Source organism: Erpetoichthys calabaricus, chromosome 18 (genome assembly GCF_900747795.2).
Source record: "Erpetoichthys calabaricus chromosome 18, fErpCal1.3, whole genome shotgun sequence".
Classification (NCBI taxonomy): domain Eukaryota; kingdom Metazoa; phylum Chordata; class Cladistia; order Polypteriformes; family Polypteridae; genus Erpetoichthys; species Erpetoichthys calabaricus.
Genome location: NC_041411.2, coordinates 24641104 through 24660435, shown reverse-complemented (window position 1 = coordinate 24660435; position 19332 = coordinate 24641104). Strand labels below are relative to the sequence as shown.

Below are 19332 nucleotides of genomic sequence, written 5' to 3'. Positions count from 1 at the left end.
ATGTATGTGTATATACAAATACATTCATACACACACTGTTCTAGAATAGTTGCGATAGTGTGGTCTTGGTTTAAGTAGAAAGTGACAGTATTTTACAATATTAACGCGGGCATTTCCTATGTAATCAGACTTCCTGTCCTAAATCTTTAGGCTCTACCCCGTCCTCACCCGTTGCCAGTTCTTCCGCAGTATTTTCTAAAGGTTCTCTCCAGGTCGCTGCCCTGTAAACTCGCAGACTCCTCCGCCTTTTGTTATGCTGATGGAGCACTAGACAGCGCCTTTTTTGAAAGACACTGAGAAGGAGACGGAAGGCGGGGGGAGGGCGTCCTCCGCAGATGACCAAACCCCACCACTAACGTCACATCTTAGATGAGACAAAACAAGAGCGCATCCGCCGCACACTCTATTCAGGCAGGAGTGTGCCGACACACGCGCGGCGCACGCAAGGCTTGCTCGCTCGTATCTTCGTTGCCTGCTCAGAAGTGTGAGCGTGCTTCAGTGATTGTGTACGCATGTATTGGTGTACTGCAGAGAACTTCAAAGCATACACCTTAGGACTCGTGTGGGTAGGGATGGACTTTGTTGGATATTTGTTTCCTGGCTGCTTATTTCTGTCCAGAATAAGACGAAGCTGAACGCAAAAGAGTCATTAAATGCTGAAAGAGTTTATTGTGTTCTCAGAAAGGATTAATGGACTAGAAGAGCTAGAGAGGCTTCAGTTGAAAAGCCGGTCGCTCTCCAGCTTGTTCTCTGCGTTCAGCACTTGGACAGCTCCGCACGGCTCTGCCGCGTCTTCTCTTCTCTTGCCACTGCCTGGAGGACTTGGACTGTGACCATGGCCTCCGTGCAACAGGGAGAGAAGCAGCTTTTCGAGAAGTTCTGGAAAGGAACCTTCAAAGCGGTGGCCACGCCGCGACCAGAGAGCATCATCATCGCGAGTATCACGGCTCGTAGGACTGTTCTCAGGTAGGCGTACTCCTTTGTGCCCTGCGTATGCCCTTTCTCTGGCGGTGGAGCTGGCAGTGCTTGTGGTCCCGATTGTTAGTTTTGCTGTCACATATTAGGATAACAGGTGCCAGTTCTTTGTCTTAAAGATGTCGTTTACAACCTATTATGAAATCCATGAGACAAAGCGCATCAGTGTAGGAATCATCTGTTGGCAGTAGTTTTCCTTCAGTTTATGCATGAAATGGAATGCATTGATCCTTTTTCTGTTCTTTTCTATTAAAAGACCCCAAGCACGAATGAGAGGATTGCCTTATTTTATTTTTATGTAACTCCCAGTTCAGTGTGTATATTTCAGGTACATTGAGACAACTAAAATTCCCTAATCTTGTACTTAAAAATAGGGCTTAGAAATAAAAAAGATAGGTAGCGGATCATTTTGCCTCGTAAAGTAAATGTTTTGCCAGGCTCTTACTCTTATAAAAATGTGACCAGGTCCACGTAATTAAATGACACCGGCAAACCTATGAAGAGACATAAATATGTCGTTGTAAAAAGGAGAATTGAGTTCACGACTAAGCAGTCTTTTACCGTAATTACTGACTGTCATTTTCCTTTTTATGTTGACAATTTTGGAAGAAATAATATTGCTTAATGCCTTAATAAGCCATTTCGTAAAGATTTCATATAAACATTACGAAGGGATCAACTTGCTGACTTTCCTTACAGTACTTTAATCTTCCCACTTGGTGCACATGGTATTTCCTTTTATTAATGTTTCGTCTTATTGCCCCAGAGTGGCTTATAACATTGGTATTTTTATGCATACCCCTAGTTTTGGATTTGCCTTTTATTAAAACTTTACTGGTCTACATATGCTGGATACATGGAAGCTTATATTTTCACTTGGCTAGATTGATGCAGCCTGTTGGAGCTTAGCAGCCCACTTTGCCATGAATGGGACATCTTTTGTAAGCAATGGATTGTGCATAAACTTGATACACACATAAAAGTATCATGTTTTTAAGGCAGGGCACTATGTTGTTTTCCTTTATGGAACCATGTGAACAATGAGAGCGGTATTATATGGAAGAAGGGAAAAAAGTCGTATCGTGTGCACTCTTCATTGTGCTTTCCAGAGCTGCATGTAAGCTCCCCTGCTGTCTGCAGTTTGGTAATTAGAGCCGATGCCGTCCCTCCCCCTCCCTTGCAGCGACGTGTTCAGTGCCCCTCCAGCTGGAGTGCTGCTCTGACGGGCCCTCTTATCCCGCAAGCTGTTTGTTGCCTTGCTGGCTTTTCATTAAAAATGTAGCGTGTTTTGTTTGGGGAAAAAAAGGTGGGGGTGTGAATGTGGCCAGGAAGGAGCAGATGGCAGGCAGTGAAAATGGGTTGAGGGTCGCGGCAGACCTTCACAGCTCTTAGGGAGCAGATGCTAGCTGAAGGGGAAAAGGGGAGGGAGGGGAGAAAGACAGCACTGTATCTGCCTGATAAGAAGGATGAAGAAGGCACCTCACTCTCAATTTAATTACACCCCTGGGTTAGATGCTCAGGTTCAGCGCAAGATAATGGGTGTGGAGTGACCCTGATCTGCCCAGAAAACAACACCCACATCCACTGGACTGTGACCATTAGAAGATCTTCTGGTTGGTTTCGTCTGCCAATCTACTCTCAATTTTTCTTTTGCCAAGAAGCATCAAGCTGCTGTTTATTCACCTTCTACTTCATGACACTGTGCTTGAAACTCACACTAAGAGGCCGCCTGTCCATAAGCGAAATAAAGAAAAGATAGAGTTTCTAGGGAGAATGAATGACACAGCCTGGTGTCTTCTGTGGTTTGTCATTGTCACAGACACTTGGTCTTGCTTTTCTTTTCGGAACATGTTAGGCTGTCACATGATCCTTCATTTTATATAGTGTCTTTTTTAGTTAAGCATCATTCAAAAAAGAAAAATAGGTTGCTTGTAACACTCAAAGTTCTGCATAATCTCCAACAAGATATAACAACACTGATTCACACTTTTCAAAGTTAACATGATCAGTGAGATGTTACTTTGACATGCAAGAATTGGCTTAAGATAAATAAATACATACTTGAATTTAAACAGTTCTATGACATTATTCAAGTCAGTGTTTCAGTGAGGCTGGAGCCTACCCAAGCAGCACAGTATAGAAAATGACCCCATAAAGGGTGCTGATATGTTACAGTGGCCACACATACACACCCGACCAATTTGTAATCTGTAGTTAATCCAACATACCTGCCTGTTTTTGGGGTTGTGGAAGGAAAAGCCGTGCAGACACTAGCTGTGGGATTTGAATCCAGGACACTGTGAGTCAGAAGCATTAACCACTGCTCTGCAAAGTACAATTATAGAGACATTAGTATACACTATACAGTATATATATACACTTTATATAAATGTGTGTGTGTGTGTGTGTGTGTATATATATATATATATATATATATATATATATATATATATATATATATATATATATATATATATATGTATACTGTATATACTAGCTGTATAAGCCTGTGTTGTAGAAAGCTAAACAGACATGCACACTTCCATGCATAGACACACACACACACATATACATTTTTATATTTATATATATATATATATATATATATATATATATATATATATATATATATATATATATATATATATATATATATATATATATATTTGCTTTGCAGACACTTTTAACCAAAGTGACTTACAAAAGAGGTAAACATTATCAAGTAACATTAGGCTTAGGCCTATTTGTTCAAGTGTAGTAGGACAGGCAACAAAAGTTGATTGCCACAAGTATAACAACTTAATAACTAAGAAATTTACCAACATAAATTAACAATCAATTAAACTTAACGCAACAAAAAATCAACCAACTGCATGAAAGATCACAGAGCAACGTTTCTTTATATACATCAGGAAATCCCATTTAATGTTGGGTTCAAAACTAAGAAAAGAAAGTGGCCACTGTCCAGACCTCTGCAAGGAAAAGACTTGTGTTGAATACAGGAACTCTGTCTTTCTTGTATGCAGGTCTTGAATTGAATGGTGACTTTCAGTGACCAGATATACTGTATATAGTGCTTTCCTGAGAAGGAGTGAGGCCCCCAGGAGTACTTAGGACGAGTGGTCAGGTGTCTTCCTGTCTGCACCCTACAGAACTGCAGATGGGGGAGAATAAGACAGCAACAGCACTTCCTCTTGTCCACATGGTGGGGCAGAGTACCTTGAAAAGGCCCTGAAAGTGTCTCTAAGAATGAGTGCATGGCATTTTTTGTTTTTATATGTAAGTGTATAGTTATATTTCTATATATACGAGACACGCATACACACTATATCCACCTATTAAAAGGATAAGTGTCTGTGTGTTTGTCCAGTTGCTATGTCTTTGTAATTCCAACAGATGTCACATCATAAACATTTGTTGTAATGCTTTTTATGCTGAGGTCTATGTTAATTATTTGGATTTCAACCCACACAGCGGGTAGCACAGCTGGTGTGGGTGTATTTAATGTGTATGTGTGTGTGTCTATATATTTATAATTTATGCATATGGTATATGTGCTGTATTATATGTGTATGTACAGTATAATGGGCTGCCATTCTGGAAAACAAGACTAACCTGTCAATATAAACATTGGTTTTGCTGTGTCAAGCATCATATAGGTTTTGATCCATTGGCTCATATTTATAGATCTGTACTGTATGAATGAGCCTAGCATCATGTCAGTAGATTCATCTCAGCCTCACTATACATCAGAGAAGTGAGCTGCTGCGTCTCAACTGGCCCCACTTTTCACACACTGTGTGCCTGAGTGCCAGGTTCCTTCCATCAGTCGTATCATTTATGTCATTTCCCAAATGGCACCTGTTCTCTGTTCCATTTAAGATCTCTCCACTTGTGTACCTGCCATGATGATCTGGACTCAGTTGTTGTGTCTGTCAGCATCGTTTTATATTCTGATGTATTTCTCAAACCTGTAAAAGCTCTCCTCAGAACATCCACTGTAGCTTTATTTCTTTTGTCTTGCTTTGTATTGTATGTTTATGGGCTTTTGCATGGTGTTAGAGATACTGTGCAGCATAAATGTGTATTAGCTGGTTGAGCCACTTTTCTTTGTGGTTCTTTGTGAGTACTGTCAAATATTAACAGCATACAGGAGACTCTAAATTAGTTCAGTATGAGTGAGTGGCGCCTATCAAAGGCTGTCTCCTTTTAGCTCCTGATACCTTCCTCTATTCTTTTCAGATACCCTTGAAAAGTATACCCAAGTCCAAAAAATGGGTGGGCAATTTAAGGTTTGGTGCAGAGTGTTAACATTGCTGCTTCAAAGCTCCATGGACCTGGCTCAATTCATTATCTGTTTGATAGGGTTTGCTCTTTCTGTGTGGGTTACTTAAACAGTGTCACAGGAGTCCACTCCATGGAGCTGGTTCACTTTTTTGGAGGTTGTTTCTTCTCTAGTTCTATTTGTGCTTTTGTTGGTAAAGTAAAGGGTGATGCAAGAGTTAGAAGATGAGGCAACCACTGCTAAGCAGAACTACAGGGGCCAAAGGGTCCAGTGGCACGTGTTTGTGGCCTTGGGCTACAGCAGTCTGGAGCTACTCTACTTCACCAAGGACCAATATCAGTTTATCAATGTCATTTTATCAGTTTATTTCCCTCAGCTATTATATTTACCGTTTCTTTATATACATTTACTGAAGTAGTCTGAGTCTCACAGTAGCCATTGTATGCCTAATTAAATCACATTTTAATAAGTAAAAGAATTCACAGAGCAAGCATTAAAAGACAGATGAGCCCTTGGTGACCAATTCCTCTGGCATTGTCCTATCTGGGGCATGGCAGCATGGAGATGTGTATAAGCAGGGGGACCATCCAACCACACGTGAGATTATGATCCTTGCAGTGAAGGTTTTCTCAGCATTACTGTTGAGTTTGTATAGCAGTCAGTGCCTCAGCATAGCTATTTCAAAAATCTCAAAAACTAAACCGATCATACCCAACTGCAGGCAATCATGGCAGAAGAATAAACTCACAATTCAGTTTTCTTTGCAGCCATACTGTCCGCCAGACCCCCTGAGAGCCAGATGTATTGTTTGTGTTCAAATGATATCCCTTGACTCACTTTTTATTACTTCTCTAGGCGGAATTTGGCCCAGGCTGCTGTGTATATCGGGCAATTTATGCAGAAGCAGTGCAATTGTAGAAATGTCTTGCTGTGCGACTTTCTCTCTGGAAAGGCTTTATGTGGGAATGAGTAAAAGAGAAGGATTGCTTTTCTTTCCAGAATCTATGTAATCCACGATAGAACGCTTTGGCAAGGCTCCCCCAAATGGGACAGGTGATTAAAAAAGGGGTCTGTCTTTAAACTAAGTGTGTGGGCATGTACAGTACCTTGGTCAGCGCATGATCTGGGAGAAAGACTCATTAATGGACATTGAAGGAGTCTTCATAGAAACTGGAGATTTCTGCTCATGTCAGAAACCTGCTACCAACACGCCTTCTGCCCTTAGAAGTAGTTGTGCGGCTTCATCCCATTTTTTTAAACCACTCTTAAAGGGTACCAAAAGTATGTGTTAGATTTTGCATTGTCTTCTCTTTATTTATGTTTATTGGTAGATAGATATATAAATATCAAAGATATTTTGTCTTGTTTCATTTGATCAAAATTTTCTTTACTTGCTTTCAGCTAGTATTTGTATATTTTATGGGCTGAAAAGGCAGTTTCTGATGACACTATAGAGGTAGCAGAGTTTGGTTAAGATCGTAAACTATCTCCATTATAATCATTTTATTCTCTATTTGGGCACTAGAGGGTGGTATGGCACACCTAATTCTGAGTTTAGTTTGTCACAGGCATTAGGCTTTGTGTTGGCTTACAGTTTTAACCCTGTGTTTTTATGAGCCAATGTCTCTGACAGTTGGGGGGGGGTTGGGGTCATGGCTGCACCATTTCATAACAATAATGCTCAGTCACAGATACTTGATGTTAATGGAATAGAATTTGAAACCAGTTCTGTAAGTGTGTAAGGAGTCTCTGAGCAAGTCGCTTGATGTTCTTGGCAATAAGGTATGTAAGTGAAAGATGAACATTTTTAATGTTGACTTGTCCTATTAAAATAAAAAGATGAATGCATCCGTAAATAGAAAGAAAATATTTAGGATAACAACATCTGTAAGTGCTTTTTACATGGAAAATGTCAAACTTCAATCTATAAGCCATCCTATTAAAATGACAAGTGTCTTAGTGTCCATCCAGATGCTATGTCTTTGTTGTATGATATTTGGTATAGGGTTCGTAAAAGCAGTATTGATATTTGGAATGAGAAATGTAATGCTTTTCATTACTACAAACAGTTGCGATGAGCCATCTGTTGGAATGATGGATGTAATGCATTTTATTACAACACACATTACAAAATACATTCCAACAGATGGTGCACTGCAAACATTAACGCTGTGGTCTATGTTGATTATTGTAAATCAGTGCACTTTAATATTAGGACAAGTGTCTGTGTGTCCATTTGGTTGCTGTATCTCTGTCATTCCAACAGACTGTGCATCAAAAATATTTTCAGTAATGCCCATCACTTACAATTCCAAAAGATGACATATGACAAGCTTCAATGCTACTTCTACAAATTAAATATCAAATGGCCTAAAACAAAAGCATATGGATTGCATTTGTCATTCCAACAGATTGCGTATCACAAATGTTAGTAGTAATTATGTTTATTATAAGCATATGTAAACCTCTGACTTCAAATGTACATAATCTTAGCAAGTCACAGGCAGTCAGTTGCATGCTCCATTGAAGCCAGTCATATAATGTGACATGCCCAATGACTCACTCTGACAAAGTTAAATAGGTTTGACTTTGTCTTTTATTGTAGGGTGGGCTTTGTGTGCACGAGAGCCAACAACCAATGAATACACATCTGGAAGCACAATTCATAGAATGTAGTGACAAGGAGTAAAAATCATGTGTGTTTCGAAGCTCACAAACAGAAGTGAAGCTTGCCTGTGTGATATGTTATGTTTTACACACCAAAGCAGAATGGAAAAAAGAAAAAAAAGCCAAAGATTGCAGCTGATCTCGCCAAACCTGTTAACCCTTTGTACAGTGCTGTCTCGATCAGGCAGCATGCTTTTGGCTGTCACAAGTAAGGGGCAAGCAGAACTGGGCTTGAAAGTCAACACATGTTTACTAAATTTGACATGTCCAGTGATTTTCAGGCATTTTGCATTTCTGAACGATTAATTTAATAGATTGGTCTCCAAGAGATATTCAGTAATTAAAACCAATGGGCTGCATCAGTGAGGATTTAGTGGTATCACATTAAAGGGTGGAATACTTATAGGATCAATTTGTTTTGTATTTTATATTTGTAATTCGTTTAGACCACTTTGCAAAGATCCGTTTTCACGTTGACATTAAAAAGTCTGTTGATCAGTCTCAAAAAAGCCACATGAAATCTACTTTGATTCAATGTTGTATAACAACAGAGTATGAAAACCTCCAAGGACACTGTATACTCTGTAAAGACTAGAAATTGTTTTAGATTTTTTTACTAACTGACCTCTAATGGGCAATAGCATGGCAGGCCAATGTTATCCATGCTATTGTTGCAGTGGGCCCAGCATGAAGTATATTGCTGTCCAAATGAATCTCTTCCATTGTGTGGAGACCCAAATGTGCAATGCAATAAAAATGGGTTTTCACTATACCCATTTTTACCCAGTAGTCAGGTTTAAAAGACCTTTTATCTGTTCATGTGTCTACAGGAATGTGAATCCATTTCTTTGGAAGTGTGAGGCAACAGCACTAAGCACTGCAGTACTGAGTACACCAGGGTCACGAATTGTAACACACTTGGCCCTTTGTCTGTCTTAAACTCCAGCAGCTGCCTAGCATAAGGTTTGTGGACTGTAGTGCTCTAGCAGCAGGCTACACAATACACAGTGGTCTTTGCTGTCTTCACAGAAAGAAGCTGGTTGCGTACTGTACTGTAAATTTAGTGGTGTTTGTGCAATATAGTACAAACGGTTCTCTTCCATCTTTGCAGACCGGGCGGTAGGCACACAGTGCACTGCTTGTCCTTGGACTGCACGCTCAGCAGTCACCTAATTAAGAATAACTGACATTCACTCTCAGTGGTTAGAAGCTATTTAAAGATACATTATTCCTGTCTGGTAGGGAACTGCACTCAAGATCACTTTAAATGACAAGATCCAAGGTGGCTGACTGGGTGGCGTTCTTTCTTCAGTAACACAAACTGCAAGTGCTGAAGCTTTAGTGTCTCAAAAGTGATGAATATCACAAAATATCCTGGGACTTTGTGAAGAAAGCTGAATATGGTGTCTTACTTGCAGTTGATGTACTTCTAAATAGCAGCACATAGCCCAAAAATATCCTGTGGTGCCAGCACAGATGTGATTTTCTGCAAGGTGCCTTTGTCCCCACTGCCAGTTTGGCTATTCTCTTTAATAATAAGCTGTAGTGTTAGCAGCATAATGAACATCTCATGGTGGGTTGCCTTAGCTTTATCACCTATTTGCCTCAAATTATATTTCTAACTTCGCAGCCTGGTCACATATCCCTTTCATGTTTGTGTGGGTTTTCCTACCACATCCCACAGCCATACAGTTTTAGCCTGGTGTGTAAGAGTGAGTGTGTCCATGGGCATAGACTGTGGTTCCTGCCTTGCACCTGTGCTGCCAGGAATAGCTTTTATCTCAGGACTGTATAAGTGAATTAAACAGTTGGTTGGATTTGACACAGACTATCAATGTTTATATTGTGCCTTTCATGAGTGCTTCGCAGTGTGCTGTATACAACAATAACAACAACATTTATTTATATAGCATATTTTCGTACAAATGATGGACCTCAAAGTGCTTTACATGATGAAGAAAGAGAAAAAAAAAGACAAATAAGAATTAAAATAAGAGAACACTAACGTAGAATAATAGTAAGGTCCGATGGCCAGGGAGGACAGAAAAAACAAAAAAACTCCAGATGGCTGGAGAAAAAATAAAATCTGCAAGGGTTCCAGGCCATGAGACCGCCCAGACCCCTCTTGGCATTCTACCTAACATAAATGACATCAATCAGTCCTCATTGTATTCAGGGTTCTCATGGAAGAACTTGATGATGACGGTCTTGTGGACTTCTGGTTTTTAATCCATTGGTGTAGGGACATCACGGTGCTTTGATTAGGTGGTGGTGGCGCAGATTGCCACCACAGAAAACTGGAAAAAGAACAGAAGAGAGAGTAGGGGTTAGTATGGATTTTGGCGCCACCATGATTAATAATGATAATTAATTGAATATACAGAGCATCAGAATTAAAATAAAATGAAGCTATGAGAAAGCCATGTTAAGGTAATGTGTTTTCAGCAGTGTTTTAAAGTGCTCCACTGTATTAGCCTGGTGAATTCCTACTGGCAAGCTACTCCAGATTTTAGGTGCATAACAGTAGAAGGCTGGCCTCTCCACTTCTTTTAAGTTTAGCTCTTGGAATTCTAAGCAGACACTCATTTGAAGATCTAAGGTTATGATTGGGAGTGTAAGGTGTCAGACATTCCGAAATATAAGATAGAGCGAGATTATTTAAGGCTTTATAAACCATAAGCAGTATTTTAAAGTCAAATCTGAATGACACGGGTAACCAATGTAGTGACATCAAAACTGGAGAAATGTGCTCGGATTTTCTTTTCCTAGTTAAGATTCTAGCAGATGCATTGTGTACTAGTTGCAATCAATTTATGTCTTTTTTGGGTAGTCCTGAGAGGAGTGCGTTACCGTAATCTAGTCGACTGAAAACAAAAGCGTGAACTAATTTCTCAGCACCTTTCAGTGATATAAGAGGTCTAACTTTTGCTGTGTTTCTTAAGTGAAAGAATGCTGTCCTAGTGATCTGATTAATATGTGATTTAAAATTCAGGTCACAGTCAACAGTTACCCCTAAATTCTTTACCTCTTTCTTGACTTTTAATCCTAATGCATCAAGTTTATTTCTAATAACCTCATTATATCCATTGTTGCCAATCACTAAAATTTCAGTTTTCTCTTTATTTAGTTTGAGAAAATTACTACTCATCCATTCAGAAACACAAGTAAGACATTGTGTCAGTGAATCAACAGAGTCGGGGTCATCAGGTGCTATTGATAAGTACAGTTGCGTGTCATCAGCATAGCTGTGGTAGCTCATGTTATGCCTTGAGATAATCTGACCTAACGGAAGAATGTAAATCGAAAAGAGCAGCGGACCCAGGATAGAGCCTTGTGGAACACCATATAGAATATCAGGTGTCATCGAAGTATAATTACCACAACTAACAAATATTTTTCTACCTGCCAGGTAGGATTCAAACCAATTTAAGACACTGCCAGAGAGGCCCACCTACTGACTAAGGCGATTTCTAAGAATATTGTGATCAATGTACAAGCACATCATGATGTCGCAAAAGATAAGCTAATGCCAAGTTAGAATATAATGACAGTAAAAGCAACATGGCTCACCATCAAGAGGACAGGGATGAGACAAGGAGTACATGATGAATTAGAAAGCTTTTCTAAAACATTTAGTTTACATTCTACAAACATTTACAAATAAAACATACATTAAAAAACACAAACATAACATGCTTAATATAAAAATGGCTTGCAATGTGTATAATTTTTCAAAATGAATTCAGTTCTTAAAGCATTGTTCAATTTAGGATAGCAAGTTTAAAAAAAAACATTATTCTTTCTCTCCTGGCATACTGTAACAAAGCATGAAAGATGCAGGCATCTTATTTAGTTTGACTAAATAAGTTCTGTGTCTGGTCCATCACTGATGATAACACACTCAATTCCAGATCCTATTCCAGGGCCAAGAGTGTTAGATGTGCCCAAGTGGCAGTCATTTCAAATACTGTCACTGGATAAAAGTCTAGTCCTATAAAATAATAGCATAGTCTGCAGGATCTGGTTGGCTTGGTAGTATGGCCAAAAATTTGCATAATAGTATAATCAAAAAACCATGAGAGTTTTAGTAGATACCAGTATGATGTATTTGTATGTATTTTACAGACTGGAAGATATTTTTATAACCAACAATAAATGTTCTACTGATTAATCGTGCACATAGACAGGCCTCGTATCCATTGACACACTTGTCAAAGTTCTGCAACTCAAACAGATTCAATAACAGGTATGCAGCTTGTTTCTTACTCACTTGCTTGTGTTGCTGCTGCCAAGCAAACACCGCAAAAGATGTAGCTTCTCCTTGTCCTCTCTTTCTGTTTGCATGAACTAACATACTCCAATAGAATTTGCATTTACAGATTTGCATGTTTTATGTTTTGTATTTATATGTTTACGAGTTTTTTAATTTTTAGCATGCTGAAAAAAATACTCTTTTTTTTCTTCAAAATCTATACCACATCTAAAAAAAAATCTATACCAAGAGTTTTCAGACTATATGGGTGGTGATAGTTTTATAGAAGCATTAAGTTAATGTCGCCAAGATCATGGTTTACACACTCAAAATCTTCATATGCAACTGCATGACAAGCTTAAAGTTTAGAGAGTTGTGATCTCTATGGAAAGCGGTCTGTTTTAGGGATATAGCGACATTACATAGTCCATTACATGACCAGTGTGGTGTTGAGGTTTCGGGTATGCATCTTAGTGGGGGTAACAGCTGATGATCTGAAAAAAGAAACCTCTATTAGCCTTCTTAATTTAACAAATAAGGCTTCAGTGCATGAGGCCTGCACAAACCAAGTTTTGCAGTAAAGGCAAGAGATACTGTGAAAAGATGATCTACCCAAAATACCATATAATTAAATAATAACATTTTATTCAAAACCTAGCATTCAAAAAGATCAAAAATAATTGCAAACTATTGTTACAGTGGCCATCAAAGAGCAAGCAGAGCGCAAATCGAAATCCAAAATCAACTCAAACTTTTCATTAACCAGAAGAATCAGAAAATGAAATTTGCAAAAGACCAGAACACACAGAGAATTAAAAGCAAGGGAACTGAACAACAAACATTAGGAATTAACACCTCAGCAGCCTACTTATGAACTGCTAGTCCCTTAAATAGGCCTCAAGGAGATCCCACAGGTGTAGCATCAGGATTCCCACTAAAATTAACATATCCATGATTCACATAACAATGATAACATAATATTACATACAATAATATAAAATAATTACTTAACAATAATGTGGACAAAATGGATGGCTAAAATATATTCAGTAACAAAAAGACTAAAAAGAATGTTATTTATTTATTTATTTATTTACTAGGGAGTTACTCCATGCCCACTTCGCTCACCAACCTCTGTGGCCTGCGCTACATGCCAGCCACTTTGTGTCTCTGCCGCTCGTGTTGTGAAGAGGGGGGCTAAACGCAACCCAAGGAAATGCGGTCACTCCTCCAAAACCCCCTCTTAAATGGTGACACAATAGGAAACAAATTGTTTTTTTTACCTTCTCTTTGCTCAATCAGCTGCTGGCTTGCTGCTGCTGCGGTGCCGTGTGATCTGCATCTCGAGCGGTGCTTCAAACATTTAAAAGCCTGTACAGCAGGTGTTTTTTGTCATCTACTCTTTGTCTTTTATATCCGGCCCCGGGCGTGGTTAAATCTCTTGGCACAAATTCTCGTCTCGCAGGATGTGAGTTCTTGATATTTTTTAGTTTAGAATTTAAAAACAGAATAAGAATCTGAAAATCTAACAACATCATATTAAAGTTTGATAAATTCTGAAAAGAATGATACCAAACATATATATAAATATATATATTTAAAATAAGCCTGATTTCAAGCGTGACATAAAAACGTGACATAAAATCATTGCACTTTTAGGCTTAGGATTTTATATATAGAGAGTAGATTTTTGTTAATGAATATAATTTTCTGTCTTGCAGACATTATTTTATTTAATAAAATGTATTATATTATTGTGTGAAAGATTTTATTCATGTATATGTTCCTAGTATCTTGTATATTGTTCCTAAGGGGCAGGACCCCCTGAGGCTGCAGCTTTTAAGGTGCCCTATTTAAGGGACAAGCAGAAAAATATTACAGTGGCATCTTAAGTGATTTCCCTTTGTGAATCAGAATTAAGATAGACGGGAGCTGGAGCTGATAGGTTCTTGCCATTTTTAAGGTATTCCAGGGTCCTCTGGTTTTACCTGCAAAAGAAAAGAAATTTGGACTAAGGTAATATTAATTTTAGATCAATAATATTGATAAAATCAGTTTTTGGTGCACTTTGTGAAATATCCATAGAAAAGTGGACTTCCTCCCCCAGTGGGATGAAATGGATCACTGAGGTAGTGATGCTGAGAAAAAAACAGGCATTATTTAGCTAATTTGTCTGGAAATCTATGCAGTGTTGATAAATCGGTTGGCCCAGCAAAGGCACATAAATGAGGAAGGATTGTACACACCACAACTAGGGACTTGAGGCACACCAGAGCAGAGGAAACCAAACACATGAAATGCAAGAATAGGAAGTACATAACAGCAGTAGCAGAATTTCTGGCCAATGTGGAATTCTTCAAGGGTGTCAATAAGCTTTTAAGGTCTTTTAATGAGAAGAAGCCTAGATGGTGGTGATATAGTATGACCACTTTTAATGAGGTCATCCATCTCTGTGCACTCTTGACCCCTTTCAGGCAGTGTCCTTGAAACATTTCTGCTACATATCAGTCCTGTGTCTGAACCTGAACCTACCCTTAACACACCTTACTCACTCTTTCCTGCTCACATCCATGCAGATACTTGACAAGCATGTCATTGATTTGAATCCTCTTCTAGAATATGATTCTTCTAACTTCTTTCCCCATTATTAATGTTTTTTTTATTTTATTGCTGGAGTGCTGGCAGATACCCTCATACAGTGCTGAGAATTTATGGCACTTTATTGCCAGGGTGACCTGTCAGTCCTCTGGAACGGTGAGGCATCACGCCTCTTGCTTCTCCCAGGCCTTTTATCTGCTTGGTTAATTTATGAGTCGGTTTTTCAGCATTGCAACCATTTAGCTAATTGCCAGGCTGGCTGTTCTTAATGAAAGTCACAAGACATCTGCTGCCTAAATCCCAAAGCTGAGGGTGGGCCAGGGCTGCAGAGCTCACAGGGTTGAGGGGCCAGTGAGGGGTCAAAGGCCTCTGCATGAGAGACTGACTCAGCAGGACAGCTTGGAGTCGGTAGGGGGGGGGAAGAAACTGTGAGAAATCAAAATGAATTTGCATGTACTGGAATTACAGGATGTGACAAAGACAGCACGGTCCAATCAAATTCTAATATTCATTATACCTGTTGCCTCGTTCCGCCAATGTTAACGATTTCTCTTGACTTGATTTGAGTTTCCCATTTACAGTTTGCATCTGTCTATTTATTTCTCATTTGGGGGCCAGATTTTATTTTAGTCTGTGTTTATGAATGTCCTCATGAATGTAGCTGCCATTTTTCATGAGCCGTGTGACAGGAGACTTTATTACTATGCTTTTTCTGGTCCAAGTCTCATTATTCCAACATAACAAATTGTATTTTCAATAACCTTAATTCATGTCTCTTGCTCACCGCCAGCTTTGCATATGTTTTCTTCTTTGAGCTCTCAATCAGGACAAAACAAGGTCCCTGGAAAGGCTGGCACATAGGAGAGTGGCCATCTTCTTTCCCTTTACTCCTTCCTCAAGCCAGTGTTCACCACCACTTGTGATACTGTCCCTTAATGAAATTTACAGCTCTATATGAAATATATATTTAACTGTTGCCAATGTGCTAATCCTTCTAGTCAGCAGGCTAACTGCTATGACCACCATATGTTTATATTTAAATACACCACATGATGCCAACTGCTTTTTTCATTTGTTCCATCCCAGCTGCACCTTTGCATTTTTATACTTCTGACAGATGTAAATCAAAGAATCCTACTTCCATTCCACAACATACCAAATGTCTGTTTCCCTTATCTATCTGACATCTGTGCCATCTTACTTTTGTTTCTTTAATCCATTTGAAACTGATGCCCACCTCTTTATGTTGACTTGGCAACATTGATGCCAGTGTGTGTTTGTCTTTCTGTGTTCTATTTGCGCCATATGTCATCTTTTGTAGCTTTCTAGAAGCTTTCACTTTTGTGCCAACTTCTCCATCCTCCTGGAATGCAATGTCACTTTGTGACAACTATTGTATTTTCTACCTGATAACACACTTCTTTTCTTTCTACCTCTCAATTGATGCCAACACCCCCTCCCCTCATTATACAATTTTTACCACCTGAAGATATACCTGATGATGTTTTTCCTCATTATCCACTTTTACTCTGTCGGATCTGACTCCAAATCCCCCATCTTTCTTTATACCAGAGCTACCTGATGCCTGCACCTCCATCCCTAATATATGACATCTGAGGACTAGACACTTAGACAGTGACCATTTAATTATCATATTCTTTCTGGCAGCTCTTCATTTTGTCTATTTTTATGTCCAATGTGATGCCAAACCCCCTTCTCTTTCTAAATTTCTGATGCCAACTCCTCCATCCTGTTCCACCTGATTACAACTCACGACGTTTTGCTTTCATGTTCTATTAGAATGTCACCCCCATGTCTATTTTTAAGTCCCACCTGATGCCGTTCCATTCCCTTCCAAGACACCTATGCTGCCTGGTAACAGCTGAATGCTTTCTATTCTTATGTCATACCTGATGCCAGCTTCCCCTCTATTTAACATTCCACTAGATATACTACACTTCTATCATTATTCATACCAACTGTTACCTTGTTTTATATCTGTCATTCCTGATGCCAACTCCTGTATTTTTCTTGCTGCTGTCACACCTATTGCTATATTTTACTGGATGCCAGTTCACCCTTCTGCCTAATTTCTTGTCTGATTCTTTATGCATCTACAGTATATGGATATCCCACCCAATGCCAACTTCTGTGTTTCTCCTTACAGTTCTGTTCCACCTCAAGACAGAATTTTTATTTCCAAGCTAAAGCCAGCCAACTGCAATGTTTATGTCTCACCTGATGCCAGATCCTTTAAATTTGTGCCACATGATGACAGTTGAATCCTTTCTATTTCTTTGGTCCTGGATGATGCCAGCTTTCTGTTCTATCTAATGTTAGGATCCCAGATGCCTTTTCTTTCTTTACTTCTGTGGCACCTGAATCCTTTTTATTCTTGAATCCGACTGTGCCTGATTTCTACTTTTCTGCCGTACTGTCATTGTGCTAGAGGCTGAACACAACATTAAAATAGGACATTTGTCACATAAATAAGAATGTGCCCTGAAAAGCAGAAAAAAAGTGAATCAGCAGATGCCCGTTTTGCTTGAGCTTTATAAAGCCAGAGCAGATTGCTTATACACCCAACAATACTCGACTTCACTGTATGTTCCATTCCATCTTTCTTCAGGCCACTTTTGCTCTCACCAGGATACAGTGTCTTCTCATTTTGTGTTCTTCTCATAAGAAGCAGCCCATCCAATTATGTGGTTATTTCCATGGTCAGGTGGCATTATGAAATACCTTTGGCAAAAAAGAAAACTCTGCATCCTAGTGGTCTTTGTCAATAGCAACATTCTGCTCTGTAGACACATAACTGGACTCCTGTCCTGTGTAGTTCCACATCTCCTTTTGGTGTGCTGTGTCCTGTGGTGCACACTTTATTAGCTGAGTTCTCAAGAACAATACTGGTCATGAGTCTTGGATTTTGCTTCTGCCTTGTGTACTTTCACCACATTTTCTGGACAGGGCAGCCCAATAATTTGTTTCCATTTCTGATCATCCAGCTCATCTCACAGAAATTCAGCCCAGATGCTGTCCCTTCATTCTCAGTTCCTCAGTGATTAGATGCCACGGCTGTAAGCTTTTTCAAGGGATCTGGACTCCAGGATTCTTACTCACCTAACTAGTAAATCTTCCATTCAAATATATTCAAAATGAAACAGCAACAAAGATGGAATTAAAGGATAATTCATGCAGCTCTCACAGTGCATCCTCCATAGCCACCTTCATGCAACATGTTGATAACAACAGACAGTGCAGTGAAGTGTCATGAGCTACAGTCATTGTACTAGTCTGATTATGTTATGGTTGTTGGTACCAGAGTGGCAGCTCCAGCATTATTAGAATTTGCAGGTAGTGATGTCACATGTGAAAACCTCTATTCTGTGGGTGCAAACCCCTTATTAATGAGCGAGATGAGAAAGGAAGAGCCTGACTTGTTGCAGGAGGACCTCAAATACTGTATCAGCTCCATACAGCAATGATGTGCAGAAGAGCATCTCTTTGTCGTGTTGTGTTGTGGGGGGCAGGACTTTTGCAACTGGATGGGCTGCAGGAGTGACTGACTATCATTGGAATGCTACAGTTTACCTAAGCATTGTTAGACACCATTTAATAGGTTTATAGGGTGTCGCAGATGGCCAGGGTTATTACCTGGCTGGGACACCTAAAAGGACCAGAAGGTGGCAGGAATAGCTTCCGGGCCACGAGGGCACAACCGTCATGGAGCAGGAAAGGACCATGGGAAAAGAGAGCAAAGATTCAAACTCGTTGGGACCCGTGACCACCGCCAGAGGGAGTGTTAAACCTCGTGGGACCCGGATATTGTTACTTCCGCCACACTCGGCAAGATGGCAGAGGAACCTGCCAGGGACGCCCGGAGTGCTTCTGTGGCAAAGGGCAGCACTTCCGCCACACCAGGAAGTGCTGCCTGTTGGACGTCATCAATTACCTGGAGCACATCCGGGCAGGAATAAAAGGGGCCGCCTTCTTACAATCAGGGAGCCAGAGTCGGGAGTGGGAGTAGGACGACGCTCCCAGGAGGAGAGTAGAGGCGGCCAAGGACTGAGAAAGAGAGACTCAGTGGTGATTATTGCTTTGTGCATTGTGTGCTGTGTGACACTGTGTTTATTAAAGGAAAATAAACGTGTGCTTTTTATAAAGATGTGGTCTCCGACTGGTGGTGTCCGGGCAACTATCACAAGGGTCATTATTGTCATAGGTACATGGTACAGTGAAATTCTTGCTTGGATGTGTTAATCAACAACCATCATGTCATTATTCTTCATCCCCATGATTAGTAAGCAGAACTACCTGGACACATCTGTTCTAATTACCAAAAAAACCTTTATAGCTATAGTCTACTCTTTTTAAAGGGTAATGCACCATGTCGCAAAGACTGCATCAACTACACTACTGTATATGTGATTTCTCACTATTTTCACTTAATCACGTCATACTGTTCTACTCTATGCTGTAATTAAACTACATCTTACTATTCTATTGTTAGACATAATGCTAGTGTGTGTCAATATGTTACATGTTGGTGGTCCTA

The 19332-nt window shown here is 39.7% G+C and overlaps 1 protein-coding gene across 2 annotated transcripts in view; it reads left to right on the top strand.

Annotated features, from left to right (window-relative positions):
* Positions 1-400: 400 nt before the first annotated feature.
* Positions 401-19332, top strand: part of srrm4 (serine/arginine repetitive matrix 4) — a 159132-nt gene continuing 140200 nt past the window's right edge. For both annotated transcript variants that reach the window (XM_051921076.1, XM_051921075.1), the window contains exon 1: positions 401-966. In XM_051921076.1, coding sequence (XP_051777036.1) covers positions 836-966 — 131 coding nt within the window. In that variant the 5' untranslated portion in view covers positions 401-835. The remainder of the gene's footprint in view (positions 967-19332) is intronic.